Source organism: Macaca thibetana, chromosome 13 (genome assembly GCF_024542745.1).
Source record: "Macaca thibetana thibetana isolate TM-01 chromosome 13, ASM2454274v1, whole genome shotgun sequence".
Taxonomy (NCBI): Eukaryota; Metazoa; Chordata; class Mammalia; order Primates; family Cercopithecidae; genus Macaca; species Macaca thibetana.
This window is the reverse complement of record NC_065590.1, coordinates 98359790-98377371: the sequence shown is the minus strand read 5'-3', so window position 1 is coordinate 98377371 and position 17582 is coordinate 98359790. Positions and strand designations below refer to the sequence as shown.

At 41.2% G+C, this 17582-nt stretch overlaps 1 protein-coding gene across 28 annotated transcripts in view; it reads right to left on the bottom strand.

The window, feature by feature from the left end:
* Positions 1 to 1603: 1603 nt before the first annotated feature.
* KIDINS220 (kinase D interacting substrate 220) overlaps positions 1604 to 17582 on the bottom strand; it is a 117839-nt gene continuing 101860 nt past the window's right edge. For 22 of the 28 annotated variants that reach the window (XM_050754746.1, XM_050754752.1, XM_050754757.1 and 19 more), the window contains 4 exons: positions 17204 to 17335; positions 15013 to 15111; positions 13819 to 14055; positions 9266 to 12344 (listed from right to left, as the gene is read on the bottom strand). In XM_050754746.1, coding sequence (XP_050610703.1) covers positions 11085 to 12344; positions 13819 to 14055; positions 15013 to 15111; positions 17204 to 17335 — 1728 coding nt within the window. In that variant the 3' untranslated portion in view covers positions 9266 to 11084. Of the gene's footprint in view, positions 7261 to 9265; positions 12345 to 13818; positions 14056 to 15012; positions 15112 to 17203; positions 17336 to 17582 lie in introns of those variants that run through there. The other 6 variants (XM_050754771.1, XM_050754773.1, XM_050754770.1 and 3 more) reach the window with 1 other exon arrangement.

The following is a 17582-nucleotide window of genomic DNA, read 5'->3' as shown; positions in this document are numbered from 1 at the left end:
GTCTAATTCTAATGACAAGAAACTGTATTCTGCTAGCCAGAAGGTGACCCAAAAGAAGAGATCAAGTGCAACCAAAAGCGGGATGAAAGCTAACCCTCCTGTGTATCATTTGAAATGATAGAACCACTTCATGATTTCCTCATCGGCAAGCATGAGGGAGCTGGATGAAATGACCACAGCATTTTCTTCTTACTCCACGTGCCTGTGACTGTCTCTTTAATACTCCCTGGAGCCTGGAAACTGAGTTCACCTACATTGCTGGAGAGGCAGAAGGCACAGCAGGAGGTATATTAATTAGCTTTGGTGTCAGGTGTGAGTTCAGATCCCTGTTCTAACACGTACCAGCTGCGAGGCATTGGGGACGGTTTTGAAGCCTTAGCTCCCTACAGATTAGGGAGCTGATATTTGCAAAGTGACTAACACATAATAAGCATGGGGAAGGTAGTACCAGTTGTCAAAGGGATAATTCTTGTTCCTTCATCATTTGTACTTTTAAAAGACAAACTTAGGCTGAAAAATCAATGGCCAGTACATAAATAAGTAACAGAGCCAGGCCCATAACTCAAGCCTTCTGACTCAGCTGTTCTTTCAATTTACAATTTATTAACCAAAGAACTCACCAATTTAGTGATGGGTTTGATCAAATCAGCTACCTGACAATGTAAAATTTAAATGCACACACACACACACACACACACACACACACACCACCAGTTTAAATCTATTTCAAATTAGTTATGTTTATACCAAAAGGGAGAGTTCAGTTTAGGAGATCCCATCAGTGAGGATGGTGTAGCTGGACAGAGGAATTTTGAGAGAGATGAGGATTCAAAGATCCAATGAGTTCCTGGTCCAGGATCACCTGCAGATCTGGACTTCGTTCCTGCCTAGCAGTGAGGCTGCTGTGATTCGAGGAAGAGCCAAGAGGAAGGAGCTGGGGAAACCTGGGGCTGCCTCGGCTGAGCACGTGTTTCATGCTCTTTGCCAACCTTTTCTACAAGGGAAGATGGAGACAGATGCTGCCCAGGCCTGCGCAGCCAAGAGTGGTGGACACTGGGGGAAGCTGGTACCGCGGTGTGCATGGAAAATGCATCAGATCTGGACTTAGACAACTGGAGTTGGTGTTTTTGTTCTGTCACTAGCTGGGTGGCTTTGGGGGAAGGAGTGGTCTCCAACTCCTGAATGTTAAGTTTTCTCAAAAATAGATAATGTCAATGTTTTAGAGGACAGTTATAAAAATCAAATGTGCTATTGTGTAAAAGTTACACGTTTTCTGTATCTTAGCCTCCTTATTTGTAAACTAGGGAAAGTAACAGTATTCACTGTGTGGGATTATCAGAATTTAAAGAGTTAATCCGTGTGAAATGCTGATAGGAGTGTCTGGCTTGCAGCAAGCACTCCAATTGGTAGGCAACTGGTTACATAACACAGAAATGTCACCAGGCCATTTCAACCCACTGTCCACTGTGACTGCTGCATTTATTGGCTTTTGGCTTTGGTGACTGACTTGTCATTATGAAAGGGAAAAGGGCTCCTGTTTTGCCTGTTTTCTTTTTTCCTTATGAGACCACAATCATTTAAAAAAAAAACTCTACAGCAGTAATAATTTTTAAAGTATACATATATTACTTATATATTAACATTTATTAAGCATTAATACTGTTCAATAATAGAATATGAAGAAAAATACACATAGTGGTATTTAGGATTATAATCTTACACAGAATAGTGACAAGAGACATATGAAAGGGCAAGTGTATTTAAGCTAGATGACAATAAGACTGCAAATAAGATGAATATATTCAACACTATGTACACACTTTAAGGTCGTGGCTTAATCCATGCATAATAATTGGATGAGTGATATCCATCGATTGCTAGCCTGATACTGAACATTGTTCCAAAATAATTAGTAGGAAAAAGATGTCTGATGTTAACAAAACAACTCTTTTTCTCTATAAGTATAATTCACATGGCTATAGATTTTTAAGTTTTACTTTTCTAAAACAGAAAGCCTTGAAGAGACTCCAAACCCTATTTTAAAACAAGAAAACTGACAATGATGATGATGATACTGATGATGATGATGCAGCAAATAAAGCTTAAATTAAAATGCATCTTGGAAAAATATGAGAATCAGCTCATCCCTAACTGGTAAGGAGCACTCACGGTAAGTATCACGTCAAGAGTGGGTGGCATCTGGAGCCACACTGCCTGGGCCCAGACCCTGGCTCTGCCACTCAGTAGCTGTGTGACTTTGAACAATTCCTTAGCATCTCTGTGTCTCACTTTCTCATTTGTGAATTGAGAATAATAGTAACTATTTTATGAAGCTGTCATGAAGATCAAATTAGGTCTTAGAACATTGTCAGATACACAGCGCGTTCAAACACGGTAAGCCATTTTATTATAACAAATACATACAATACTGTAAGTATCCAAAATGAGTACAGGATAAAGAGTAACTGATAAAATATTCAACACAAAAGGTTGAGTTTGGGGGTTCACTTGAATATAAATCATCCCCAGCCCATTAATACTGATAGAGATACAACTCAACATAACCATGCCATATATTAAAATATCTTTCATTAAACCTAAGCAAGACACCATCAACTACAGGAGTTTTAGGAACCATTAAGAAAAAAAAAATGTTGCCATAGATTTTATTGACTACAAGACATATTCTAATTTCTGACAAGTTAGAATGTAAGAAGAAAATATGTATCTTAGAACCAAAGAAATTCTGATCTTAGCAAACTGGAAAGTGGTCAGCAGAGTTAGGCTGCAGAAGAGTGTGTGTAAGAACAAACATGCAGACACAAAGTGCAGCTTTCCCACTGGCTTCTGAGGTGGAAGATGTGTTTCTGGGACATGAGCTCTCGCTTCGGGAGAGTTTAGGGTCTCATTAACTACCAATCCCTGCTTACTCCACAGAGGGTGTGGACTGGCATGGGAGCCCCCCAGGACCACATCCGGCCACACCTGCAAGAACAGGGAGAAGCCCCCAAGAGTTCCTATTACCACTCTTCTGGCAGGGAGAGGAGAATCTAAAAAACAGATAGCAATTGAATGTTTATATTATAAATATTTATAAGCAAATTTTGAAAACCGAGCAGATTCTGGGAGAGTTTGACGGTCTGAGAGTCCCTTTAATAAAAATAATTCTAGAAAAGCTGTGAAACTTCACATTTCCCCTACTCTTAACCTTACTTGCCTTTGGGAGGCTGAGGCAGGAGGATGACTTAAGGCCAGGAGTTTGAGAATGTAGTGAGCTATGACCACACCACTTACACTCCAGCCTGGGCGAGACCACAACAAAAACCTGACCTGCACACTGCTCCACACTGGGAATTCATTTCGTTTCTTGGATTGTGGAAAGAACTGGCTTACTGAAACCCACCCTTCTCTAAAACCCTTCTTCCAGTTAGGTGTTAAGATTTTAACAGCCTTTTCTATCTGAATAAAAACTGCACACAAAGCAAACTTAAGAGATGTCAACAACTCATCTGTTTGTTACAAGATGAGTCTCCATGCTTCATTGGATGTGGGGAATCCTCATCAGCATCTAGTGGCAAAGACTCCTGTGTGCTCACGAAACGCTCCTCTTCCTCCAGGGCACAGTCACATGGATTTCCCAGGCACCCTGGCAGCTCAGTAGGAGTCCATGACTTAAGAAGGCCAATAGACTGTGGGTGAGGTCTGTGGATGGGGAAGCCACATGCGTTGCTTCCGGGCCTGGGTGTGTGCATCCTCCACTCTTTTCCCCTGTGGGTGCAGAAGGCGGGGCAGAGGGCCCTGAAACCTTGGAGGTCGGTGGGGCCCAGAATGAAGGGGCTTGGGCCTCTGGGTCTTCATGTAAATTTAGGTAACAGTGAACTGTCATATGAACAAGAAATAAACATCAAATGTATTCAGTCAATTAGATTTGGTGATGGTTGTTACAGCGGTTACCCTCCCTCAATATAATAAATTCTCAAACAACTCATAATGGCTCACTCATGTATAAAATATTCAATATGGAATCCCAGGATAACATGCTTATTCTAGCTCAAGCTTAATCAGAGTAATTCATCTGAGGGAGGAGATAGTAGAGGGCAGCAAGGGGTGGTCATTGAAGATAACTAGCCTTGCTAAAAGAATGGTTGAAGAACTGAGCTACAGATAGGATAAACCCACATCTCAGACATTCTGTGATGGTGTATAAGAGGATTAAATAATCATCCATGTGGGAGGCACAGCCTTGCACTTTAAAATGATGGCGCTTCTCAAGACTGGCTGTGAATATCTATCCCTGGGAGGGTTTTTCCCCCATTTTTTTCCTTTTTATGAGACAGGTTCTCGCTATGTTGCCCAGGCTGGTCTTGAACTCTTGGGCTCAAGTGATCCTCCCGCCTCAGCCTCCCCAAGTAACTGGGATTACAAGTGCACGCCATCATGCCTGGCTTCAGTCCCTGAGAGTTTGCAACAAAGCATGCTATTACAGTTGAAAGATTTCCAAAATCACAAGCAGAAAAGCTTACAGGGGCCAGGCAGGTAACAGGGTGGGCAGAAAGTGAGAGGGAAGGTGGGACCTGTAAGGAGCTGTGGCACAACCACCCAGGTTGGAGTGCAGTGGTGCGATCTCAGTTCACCACAACCTCCATCTCCCAGGTTCAAGTGCTTCTCCTGCCTCAGCCTCCTGAGTAGATGGGGCCATAGGCGCCTGCCACCACGTCTGCCTAATTTTTGTATTTTAGTAGAGACGGGGTTTCGCCATGTTGGCGAGGTTGGTCTCGAACTCGTGACCTCAGATGATCCGCCCACCTCAGATTCCCAAAGTGCTGGGATTACAGGTGTGAGCCACCACGCCTAGTATTTTGAAGGCACTGTGTAAGATTTGTGGGTGGACACTCTCAGAGTTGCTCCCCTAGTTTATTCATTCACTTGTTTTATTTATTTATTTATTTATTTATTTGAGACAGGGCCTCATACTGTAAGCTGGAGTGCAATGGTGTGATCACCACTCACTGCATCCTCAACCTCCCAGGCTCAGGGAATCCTCTTACCTCAGCCTCCCGAGTAGCTGGGACTACAGGTGCACACCACCATTCCTGGCTAATTTATTTTTATTTTTGTAGAGATGGAATCCCACTATGTTGCCCACGTTGGTCTTGAACTCCTGGGATCAAGCCATCCTCCCACCTTGGCCTCCTGAAATGCTGGGATTATAGGCGTGCGCCACGGCACCTGGCCAACAAGTATTCATCGAATGTCCACTGAAATCTAGGATTTGGTCTAAAAGATGTCTTGAGGCTCTTTCCCAATCTACTGCTCTAAGAAATGTTTTACAGTAAAATAGGATGGCAACCTAAAAAAGAAAAATATATGATAACCTAAAAAAAACCCTACAACACAAAATGACTGAAAAGTACTCAGGAAAAAGGAGAAAAACATAAAGAATTCAAAATATAAATTAACTTCTTTCAAAATAAATAGTTCAATTTCCATCAAGTATAACAATATGCAGTCTATAAATTCTCATAAACATAGTTTTAAAAAGTGCAAGTATCAGGAACTATGATAAATTTGAAAATAACAATCTAACTTTTTATTAGACATCTGACCAAGAGGATGCTATAAGATACGCAATGTCAGGTTATATAGAGCTTATTCACATGCTTCTTGCTATACTAAATATATACTAAATACTAAATGGCTTTTATTTAAAATTTCATAGAAGGAACATTTCATTAAAACCAACTTAAATTCTACAACTACTAAGAACAAATAAAACTAGTAGAGGTGAACAAATCTCTCTTCTCCAGTCGACTGGACAGCAGGATTACTGAGTGGTAGGTAGGCCGAGTCTTCTTCACCCCTTTATTATTTGGTGAGGAAGTCAACTGTGAGAAGTGACTCGAACTGTCAGAAGAAATGAGGAAAGTGCTTGGGTCTATGGGCAGGGTACTAAGATCTAGAGCCCCTGTTGCCTTGAAAGAAAACGAGGTAAATATGTACAAAATGTCAAAATTAGAAAATGATCATGGATAATCAAGGTGGTCTTATTATTTCAAAAGCTTCTTAATTTGAATAATATGGAGCATGTAATTCTACATTGCTTCTAAAAGGAAGTTTCATGTACTCAAGTTCTAAGAATTCAGTTTGATCCATGAACATGTTATTCCACGTTCTGTTAAATCTCAGAAAAACTAAGAAAGGGTTCCTAGCACATACCACCAGTGTAAGCAACACTACAAAAAGCGCATTTAACCTAAGAAAATGGACTTACGTGCACTCTTGGTAAGAAGATGACTGCAGCTGATGCTCCACAGGCAGACTCAGAATATTTCGTGTGCTTTGAAGCAGGAACGCTTGTCTTTATTTTATATTATGTAATTCATGCTATTGCTCATTTAAGTTGGTCTTTCACTCCAGATAGGTTTTTACTGACTTTTAAAGGGTCATCCTTCGAGTAGTTTGACAATAATTGCTCCTCCTTCTTGACTGAGTCTTTTATTCTTACACATTCTTTATTTTTCAAAATGCCACACTGTACTGGGAATTCAGATCTGCCCATCCTACAGCTACTCAGGCCCCACTCAAAAAGGGCTTCTGAATTCCACAAAGTCCTTGTCATGAAACATTCCACCCACAGGACGTGAGCGTGGCACACACCAGACTCTGAGGCCAGTGTAAGCCAAGGCTGTGATTGGCTAATCATTTTACTTAAAAGGTTTTGACCAGGTAGGTGACAATATTTAATTTCTAGCAACCACTTTAGAGGTTTCTTACTTAACGCTATTTGTTAAAGTGGTGAGAATATAAATTCTCTAATTGGCAAGAACTTTTTTAACAGCTGGCTTACAATTACAGCCATGCATCACCTGACGACAGGGATACATTCTAAGAAACGTGCTGGTGCACGATTTTGTCGTGGGAACATCACAGAGCACACTTAAACAGACCTAGATGGTGGCACCTACGACACACCTAGGCTGTGTGCCAAGGCCAGCTCTTAGCTACACGCCTGTACAGCATGGTACCCAATACTGCAGGCAACTGTCACCATGCTATCTGCATGTCTAAACATAGAAAAGGGACAGTAAAAATACAGTATTAGAATCTTATGGGCCCACTATACATGTGGTCCCTTGTTGGCCAAAACATCCTAACGTGGCATATGACTGTAGCTGACTTTGAAAACTAATTTTTTTTACCTACCTTAGTTTAATCTGGATCCTCTGAAGAGCTATCTATCTCAAGGCCAGCATTTTCTTCCTAGGCATGAAAGGGTTTAAAATTATGTAAGATTGTAAATTCTCTATTTAATCAGTCTCAACCAGGGATTCTCAACCTTTGTGATAAGCCATTAAAAAACTATCCAGTGCTGGCTGTTGCCTGTATGTTTCTATTTTTCAATTCAGTTGCATAATTATGGCCTATGCTTAGAATTCTGAGGTAGGGAAGGATAGGGAGTACCACAGTCTGGAAATTCAAAACGCAATAGTCTCAGAGAGCCCACCTGGGTCTGCTCATGCTGCCCCTGCAAGAGAACAGTATCCCCACTGGTTTCTTCCCTTCTGCCCAGTGTCAGCGTGCGTCTGGAAGAGAAGGTGGGAATAAAGGAGCCTCGATGCTCAGTCTGGAGTGCTGGCCAAAGAAGCTAACTTACGGCACCTTCCCTTTTACCCATGGATTCCCTCAAGTCACTCGCCCATGAAGGGGCACAGTGTGTTCTAGTGCTTTTCCTGGCAGATAGGTTGATTTTACTCAGGAGTTAGCCAGGAATTCAGAGATTCCTGGATTTTTAAACTATGGGATACTTCTAAATAGGCTGAGAATTCCGGGTGTAACTAAAAATCACCTTTTAAATTTAGTATTTTACCCATAAGATCTACTTTCATTCAAAAAATATCTTCTAATGGTTAGTATTTGTAAGCAAAAAAAATGATAATTACAAATATATTTTACTGCAGCACTCAACATGCAAATGGTCTAAAGAGGTCTCGAGATTAGCATTTTTGCAAGTAAGTTTCATTTAAAATTAGTTGGCTAGGCAATCAAAATTATTCTGACCACTATATAAACCTATGTAAGTAAAATAAAACACGCATATTAAAGGAAACACATAAAAGGGAAAACAAATTTCCTTTTCATATTGAAAATGTTCATTATTATGAATGCTTAAATTTCCCAGTGTTGGAGAGCTGATCCCTAAATACCCAGCACTGTGGAAGTTATTTCAACTGAAAGAGATCAACAGCTTCTTTTTATCTCCAGTCTTCTCCTGCAGAAAGCCTGTACTCACAGACAGCACTCCATAAGGCCACAGTGAATATATCTGGCTTATTATTTGCTACATTATCAGAACTGTCTGCGGCTTACACTGAAGGCAAAATGGTATATAAAACACAAGACTCGGCTGGGCATGGTGGCTCATGCCTATAATCCCAGGCCTTTGGGAGGCCGAGGAGGGAGGATTGCTTGTATCCAGGAGCTCAAGACCAACCTGGGCAACATAGCAAGGCTGCATCTCCTCAAAAAATGGAAGATCAGCCAGGTGTGGTGGTGCGTGCCTATAGTCCCAGCTACGCAGGAGGCTGAGCTGGGAGACAGCTTGGGCCCAGGAGGTCGAGGCTGCAGTGAGCCATGATGGCACCACTACACTCAGCCTAGATGACAGAGAGCCTGCCTCAAACAAACAAACAAAACCACACAAAAAAACCCCCACAGGACTCTAAATGACATAGAATCTAAGGGAAAGATTAGAGCACCAATTTCTTTTTCTATCATTTTTCACCTAATTTAGAGTTTTGCATAAATGAGAATCAGACTGAGCTATGAACAGATACACACACATAGACACACAGGTTCAAGGGAGACGGTGTATGACTCAGTAACTCATCTGGTTTGTCAATTTTGGGATCAGTATGAAAAAGCAAACTTTTTCAGGAAGTTCATGGAATAAACTGATATCCTCCAGGATCTGGATAACCTACCTCTTCTATCTACAGGAACGCACTGCACAGCGCTGCTGGGCACTAGCATGCTGTGGGCATGAACGCTTCATAAAGCACCACTGAGGCACTGGGACTTACAAGTCACATTCTCTTACAAAGACTAGTTGGGAGCAGTTCAGAACACTTCTGCCAACTGCATGACTGTACATGAACCTGAAAGTCTTTAACAAACTTCAGACATGTGACAAAACAAACACACAAACTACTTTTATTTTTAATCAAAATGTGAATCATCATAGTGAATAAAAATTCATGAGTCAGAATAGCATGCAATTTTTTATTGTTTTCTAAATCTATTTATACACTTAATATGCTAGTATTAATTTCACAAACAGTATAAAGAATGTATCCAATGATATTACGCGGCAACTACTCACCTGAAAAAGAAAACATTGTCTCTGAAATAATTCCTAAGTATACAACTTTGCAAACTAATAAGCACTATAAATATTAAAATGTTAAGACTTCAGTGTATAATGTCAACAACATCCTGCCTTTTTAAAATTGCTTAACACATTTGTTAAAGATCATGCAAAATAAACACTGTATTAAAATGCTAGATTACACTCAAACATCACGGCAATGAAACACAAAAGAGCAACTATTTAGCACAATGACTGGCCAAGTAAATAACTTAATCAGCATATTAATAAAAATCCACTGAGTGATAAACATTGAAAATGTAACACGGAATCTAGATAATCGTGCATCTGCGATCTCACCATCTACTGTCCTAACTGTGACGTGGGGTAAACCGCCAGAATTCATTCTACATAAATGAGCTATGTTAAAACGATAACATTTCATTGCATGATGACAGGGCACATTTCTAGTCCACACAGTACTTCAATGTGATCATTCTCTTAACTCCGCTAATAATTAATGGAAAGTACAGTTTTACAGTCACACCACATATATATATATATATATGTGTGTATATATATATATATAATTTTATCCTTGCTTTGTTACATGTTTTTAGACTCTTTTTTAAAAAGTATTTCCTTTCTTATGATCCTCCCCCAGAATTAACATGCTGACTTAGGAACAGACGAAGTAGATAAAGTCTATCCTAGAATAGAGAGCAATGATTTAGTTTTACCTAATTAAATATTTCCTTGTCATTTATCAATTGTCACTGACCTTTCTGATGTAATTATTTCCTCATTCACTCATCTATAAATATTTATTAGTGCCTATTATTACCCATGTTTCCCTGATTTTCCAGATAAAGAATTCATGTTTTTTTTTTCTTCTCATTGCTAAGCTCACTTAGAAAAGTTGGGCACCATTTAAAAGAGTTGGAGAACGGACCAGGGTGGCTTCTTGGGCACAGCTGGATGGTGCTGGAAGCCAGGCCTGGGATTTGGAGAGAAGAGTCTCCAACAGATAAACCCATGGAGGTCACCAGCCCTCCCAGCATCTACTCTCCTAACCGCTCAGGACAGCCCCGTTACACTACTGCCAGCCCTGGTGACTCGCTTTCTCAGCAATTTTTAAAGCCCTCTTCATTATGTACTTGCTACTTAAACTTCAGAACCTCTGTGATAAACAATGCCCGTGTCACCCAGAAGGCTGGATCTCAGTTTCCTGACCTCTCCCTGTAGTGTCATAGGCTGTGCACTCATCTAGACGAGACCCTAAGAGCAGGGTTTGCTTCTGCTTCATCTAAAGCCACATCTTCCCTCAAATGTGTGGGCACCAAATGTTCTGCAAAAAGGGTCTCTAGCTTTTTACTTTTCTTTTTGGCAAATTAAGCCCTTTAAAATACTTCTGGCCTATCTTTATACCCAGATCTCACCTCATCTCAAAAAGTTTTATGGGGTAATGCGCCAATGAAAGGTACAGTGGTATTAGTGAGTTCTGAAGCTTCTAATTACAAAGACAATAGAGGCTGGCTGATGAGTCATGCTTCTCGCGCTCCCTTCTGTCACACTGCGGATGTCTCTTCTACCTCGGCCTCATCATCTGTTACTGATCTGTCAGCGAAATGTAGAAAGGTGATGGGCATGGATGGAGTCAAAATCCAGGACAATTCTGTCATAAGGGTACAGTAATACTCTTCTCCTTTGCTTGTTTTTCTCAAAGAATGCTTTCTCTTTCTTCTCCAAAGCCTGTGCTCTCAGAAGAGGCTGCTGCATGGAGCTCCGAAGGATCTTTGGAGAGCCTTGTGTAACTTGAACGTTGGCTTCGCTTATGTGTCATGCCTTTTAGATTCTCATTCTGAATAGTGGTTGGGTTGGGACTGGAACTAGGCCTCAAAATGACTTGAGAAGTCTCCCTAATTCCCTCCATCTCATCAAAATTTTGATTGGCTCTATTGGCTGGAGCACTGTTGTTGTTCAGAGTCACAGTGCTGGGCGTTCGGTTCAGGTTGTAGGCTTTCTGGCACGCAGGCCAGTTTTCTTCAGGGCTGCTGGCTATCAGGCTGCATTCGGAAGGGCTTTTCTTGTCTTCTGAACAAATGGACATCCGAGCTATAATTGGATCTTGCAGGCCACTCAAGCTATGTGGGATTCCTCGCTTTCCGCTGTGACTGTCATCTTCCAGCTCTATGAGATTTGCCTTTTCAAGCTGGGAGTCATCCGCCACTTCATTGTGCAGAGAGTGATTGGGAGAACTCTCATTGGACCTCACTCCTGAATCCGATGAATCCTTTTTGTCAAGGAGGGCATCCGATAAATACTCTTTGGCTTTAATGAAGGTTCTAATCGGCTCAGCACTGTGTTCCGGAGACTTTGGCACTCTCTCTACTTTCCCTTCGGCTTTTCTGTCTTTGTCATCTTTGAGCAGTGGTGTGTTATCTGATTCTTCTGTGCCAGATTCATCCTCGTCACTTGGGAGTTTCTGATAGCGCAGCCCACCTCCCTTAAGCTTCAAATCTGTCTGGAAGAGGCTTGACCTTTCAGATTTCTTGCCTGGGAGAAGCTTACTGCCTGACTGATCTGATTTTTCATCTTCTTCAGTGATAGGATCCAGGGGGGAGGCATCATTGGTGGAAACCCCTGATGATGAATAATCGATAACATCTCCCCTCTTCATTAAAAAGGACTTCCTCCCATCATCGGGCTTTGGTTCACTATCCTTCCCCTTTTCTTGTTCTAGGTTTGAATGAATAGAGCCCCCTGATGAACTCTGACCCATGTAATATGTGCTATGTGGAGATGATCTGCCACTAATGGTTGTAGACCCTGGGCCCCCTTCTAACTGGGACATCTGAGCAATGTATTCTCTATAGGCATCTCTATACTCGGCCTGCACCTTATCAGTAAGCTTTGAAATTTCAATACTGGAATCCTGGGAATTGAGACTCGAAAGACTTGGGGTTCTGCGAGTTTGTGACTGTGAAGACAGAAAAAAAATAATTTAAAAATTCAAATAAGAAAAAAAAGGCATAAACATCAGCTTAGGAAATATATATGTACACTAACCATTTAAAAAGTCATCAAAATATCAAATTCTTTTAAAAGAATTCTACATAACACAGTTTAGCAAAAGCTGTGACCTTATAAATAATGCTGTTATTAGAAAGCTTTCTATAAATTTTAATAAAATCAGTTTATTGTTAATATTTAAAAGTATAATTAAACATTGTATTAACCAATAATCTTAGCACTTGTTTCTGGTTTTCATTTTATTTTTAGGAGACAGGATCTTGCTGTGTTGCCCAGGCTACATTCAAACTACTGGACTCAAGCGATCCTCCCGCCTCAGCCTCCTGAGCAGCTGGGACTATGGGCATGTGCCACATGCTTGGCCACAGCACTTGTTTTTATAACTTCAAACATTTAGCTTTCATTTAAGGCCAAAGTCAACTTCATTGATAAAATACAAAATGCAATGAGGCCAATAGTTGGGCCTTAGTAAACAGAAAAATAAAATAGTTTTACAAGTTTATTTCCAATATGAAGTTTTAGAATTAGAAATTGCTTCAGATCCCAGAATAGCTAACAAACAAGGAGCAAAATGTACAGATGAGGAAAAAGAAGAGGGAAACGGAAGGAGAAGAATCAAGAAAGTTTAAGAAGGGTTAAGAGCAAAAGCTAAAACAAAAAAACAGCAGCAAAGTGAATTTGCTGGGGACCTTCTCAAGGAAATAGGACCTTTTCTTCCTTCCCCAGGGCACTGCTCCTCCTCAGTGCTGCTCTGCCTTGCCCTGCCCACTCGGTGTTCCTCGCTGCCTCCCACTGTGCCTCCTCCCGTTGTTCTCTGTGCTCTGCTCTGCTTTTCCTGCCGCGCTCTCCTCACTCCCCCTACTCCTCCTGCATCTCTCACTCTGCTCTGTCCCTGCCCCACCCCTCACCTGGTCTCCCTCTTCTAAGAATCTCCAAAGGAAGAATGCGCCTACATCTAATGCCAGATGAGAAGAAACCAATATCCAGGAAGGGTGTGCAGGCGGCCTGGAAAACCAAAGGATGGTGCTCAAAGGGACACTACGTGGCCAGTGTTCCAATGAAGATGTACTTTAACCAACAGTTACTGAATGCAACAGGAAAATCGCCTGGGAAAGGCTGAATTTGCTAACCACCCTAGCTCAAGTAACCCGGTCCCTACTGACTCTGCATGCTGTGACCCTGATGGAAATCTCAGCTCTCGTCAATGTCTACATGAGCTACTTTTTTCTTTGTTTTCACTGACTGCCCCTCTCCAGATGGATGCAGCTCCTTGAGTACAGGAAGCCCTCCATCTTGTCTCTTGTCCACTTAGGTATTTAGTAAGCATTTTCTGAATGACTGTTTCAATGCCCACATCATCTCAGTGAACTGAACGGTGCCCTTATTCTTCAATAATACGAAAAATGCCATTCAATAAATACCTGCCAACTTAGATTACTGTGACGAGGGGCACCTTCGTCCAGGCCAAGCGTGTTCAGCTCTTCGAAGCTGAAGTTGAGTGTGTAGGGCGTCTGGCTGGAGAGCTCGGTGTGAGGCAGCTCATTGTGGGAAGTGCGGCGAGCAGGTTCACCGTGTGGGGCTGGGCCACTGCTGCTCTCACTGAGGAAACGTGGGTCTTCAGGGACCACCTGGCTTTCTGCGTTTCTCATTTCTAGTACCTTAACAGAAGAAAAATGTAAATATTTACACTAACAAATCATATTTTGGAAGCTTTAGAAATAGTTTAGAAAAATAAAGCTACTGCAACAGCAATGAGAAAGCATACTTCTGGTAAGTGAATTTCTAGTGAATATGTTTTACACATCAGCTTATCTTTCATGTTAATTAATAATAAAGGAAGCAATGGTAGAAACCACCATACATATACTACACTGCAATTTGTCCATTAAATTATTACTCCTGTTTAAAACTTAAGACAAAGCAAAATGCAGCTGGCATGTGTCAAAACCAGAGGGGGCCAGGAGTAGAGCAGTAGATCCAGATTTTATTCAGAACTATGGCAACAGGGAAAAGCAGTCTCACTACAGAAGGGAGTTCAATTCAGAATAAGCGCGAATGAGTGGGGATCTACCACCAAGGGGCAGGGTGGGCACCGTGGATGGAACATTACCAAGGGGAGGCAGCAAGAGTGGGGGACTCTGGGGTACGCCGATGGCCAGGGTGAGCAGACATCACCTGCGGCGGGGAGGTGGTGAGGCATTTGATCAAGTACCGAGGGTGATCACACATGTAAACTGACTTAACAGGATTCTTGCTAAACCTGGGCAATGCAAGCCCTTTATAAGGACAAATGCTGAAGGTCAAGGCCTCAAAGGCTTTGAGGAGCCTGATGAGAGTTAGGGCAGGTGAAACCATGAAGAACTGGCAGGCGGACTCTTCCCCAAATCACTGAGTGAAATGCCCAAAAAGGCAAAGGCTGCCAAGTGCTGCTGTGTGTATTTTCCACAACACACAACTGCATATAAGTGTAAGATACAGTTTTTAAATTTAAAAAAAATATGAAAAAAATACCAGTTTAGGCCAGTACTTATTGATACTGGTTTTCTACAATGTTATAATTTTGAATGTTATAATAAAATAATGTTGTAAATATCACAATGTTATAAATATCTTACTGTGCTTCTGAAAAGGTGCCAGTCTCCAAAATTCATATTCATCTCTTTCTTCAGTTCATCAATGTTACACTGAGCTAACACACGGCCATTTATGTTTGCCTGAGTAAAAATTAAAACAATTATGGGTATATAAAGACAGAATATGAAATATTCTGAATTACTAGTGATTGCAAAGTATGCTTATATTTAGTTTTAAGAAACTCTTTAGAGACCAGAAAGGCTGACCATCCCATATAATAATACAATAAACAAGCTAAATTTGAACAACATAAGCCACTCCATATTTTCCCAAATGTCTTAGGCATTTGCTGGAACCAATCGAAGAGCTAACCCTCCTAACTATTTCCAAAACTACCTATGCTGTCATGAGCAACAACAAAACTGTTAGTTTTTGTTTTCTAATCTTAGAAAATATGAACATGAACACAAGCTGCTGGGAGGGGACAAAGACATCTGTCCTCATAAGTGTGTTGGTCACTAATAAAGTTCTAAACGAAGTAGGCCTGGTGAACTTGTTTATCCGTTATATTAGATACAGATATGAAGAATGCCCACCCACTAATTTCCCAGTCTATTAAATTTACAAGGCCCAGCGCGGTGGCTCACGCATGTAATCCCAGAACTTTGGGAGGCTGAGGTGGGTGGAACACCTAAAGTCAGGAGTTTGAGACCAGGCTGGCCAACATGGTGAAATTCCATCTCTATTAAAACTACAAAAATTAGCTGGGAGTGGTGGCACATGCCTGTAGTCCCAGCTGCTTGGGAGGCTGAGGGAGGAGGATCGCTTGAACCCGGGAGGCGGAGGTTGCAGTGAGCCATGACCACACCACTGCACTCCAGCCTGGGTGACATGGCAGAACTCCATCCCAAAGGAAAAAAAAATCATGAAAAAGGAAGTTATCACTTTTGGTTCCCTGTAATTCTAGTTTCCCCTAAATGAAACAACAGCATTTTCTTTATTAATAATAGGTAGCTTACTGCTTTTATAAAATGTAAAACCTGACTTTATTAACTGGGGCAAACTGATGAAATAGCTATGTTTATAATCAGTAGAATGTTCAGTTTCCAAGTTAATCCTGAAGAAAACAGTATACACAGCAAGTCTGTGACAGAGGTCCTGCTGCACCAATGCCACGAAGCCCTCAGCACGGAGGCCAGCGGCTCTGAGGGGCTTCAGAAAGCCAGGGCCTGGGAGCAAAGAGCTGAGTGGGGAGAAAACCACTCCCTCGACGGGAACAAAATCATCACAAAGGACTCATGTGGGAGACCCTGCTCTTTCCTGACACCAACCAGCTGCCTGGAGGAGAAAGTGGGGCTTGTCCATGGAAAAGCTGGTGTTTGACTCATGCAAACAGGGACCAGCACGAGCCAGCTCTGTAAGGAAACTGACATTATCTGAAACCTTTCTAAAAGTGGCTGAGTAAAATGGTGTCTACATATGCTCATAATTCTTTTAAAAACTTCTCTCAGATGTCATTCTTTCAAGTATATAAATATTAGAGGCTGGTTATTAATGTTCTACTTTATTACATGGTACTCTGATATAAAAAGTACACCTTAGTGAAATATCTACTATAATGACTTCGTTAAAACCTTCCCCAAATCTCAGGCATCTCTATCCAACTTCCTGATAGCTGCTAGAATTGCAATAGGATCTTAGAAGAAAAAAAAAATTATGCAAATGCATTAACCTTGCAAATCCAAACCTATGAGGTTTCATCAAATGTGACATGATCCTAAGTCCTACATGACATGAAAATGAGAAGTTGGAGAAAATGAGGCAAGTGTGGCTTACTTTGATAATGACTAAATCACACTAACAAATATTACAATTAGAAAAAAATGTAGCACAAAAGGTTTTCTGTTCCCCACTGGAAAGATGAGTTCTGCTTATCCCAATGGGAATCCCTCAGAGCTCTGTATTTCTCATCAAGGCATTCTTTACTTGAATTAGGTTATTTAAAAAAGAACATGGTGAGACAGCTACTTTATTTTATCCATTTATAAAATAAGAGAAAACAGGGCAATTTTAGAATACAAACTAGTAAGAACTATGTTTTCCATTTAGAGCTTTCTCATTTTAACAGGGAATGCATGTGTGGGAAGCTGTAGGTAAACTGTACATGACCCACAGAGTCCTGTCTTCCACTCCCAGCGCCGTCTCTGGTCCGTGTGTAAATGGCTGCCTCACCTTTTTGATCGTGGCACAATACTGAGGCAGCATACTCTGGTCCAGCCCTTCTATTTGTTTCAGCTTCTCACATACTGCATCCACATTCAGTGAATTCAGTAATATCACTGGGCCTGGGGCTGCGCCTGACCCCTAGAGAAGTCAAGGACAAATACAGGTATGAATAAGCATTTAATGCCATCTATAATGAGGTCATGTGACAGAGAAAAACTCATTAAGTTATACCATGAAGTAAGGTAAAAACAACAAATGTGTTTAGCATGGTAAGGAAATACCATTAGGGAATAGATTTAGTTACTGTTATAACCTAATGAGTAGCTTTCATTACAGCTGATACAGCCTGGTCAAAACCAGTTTTCCTAAGAAAACAGAACATTTC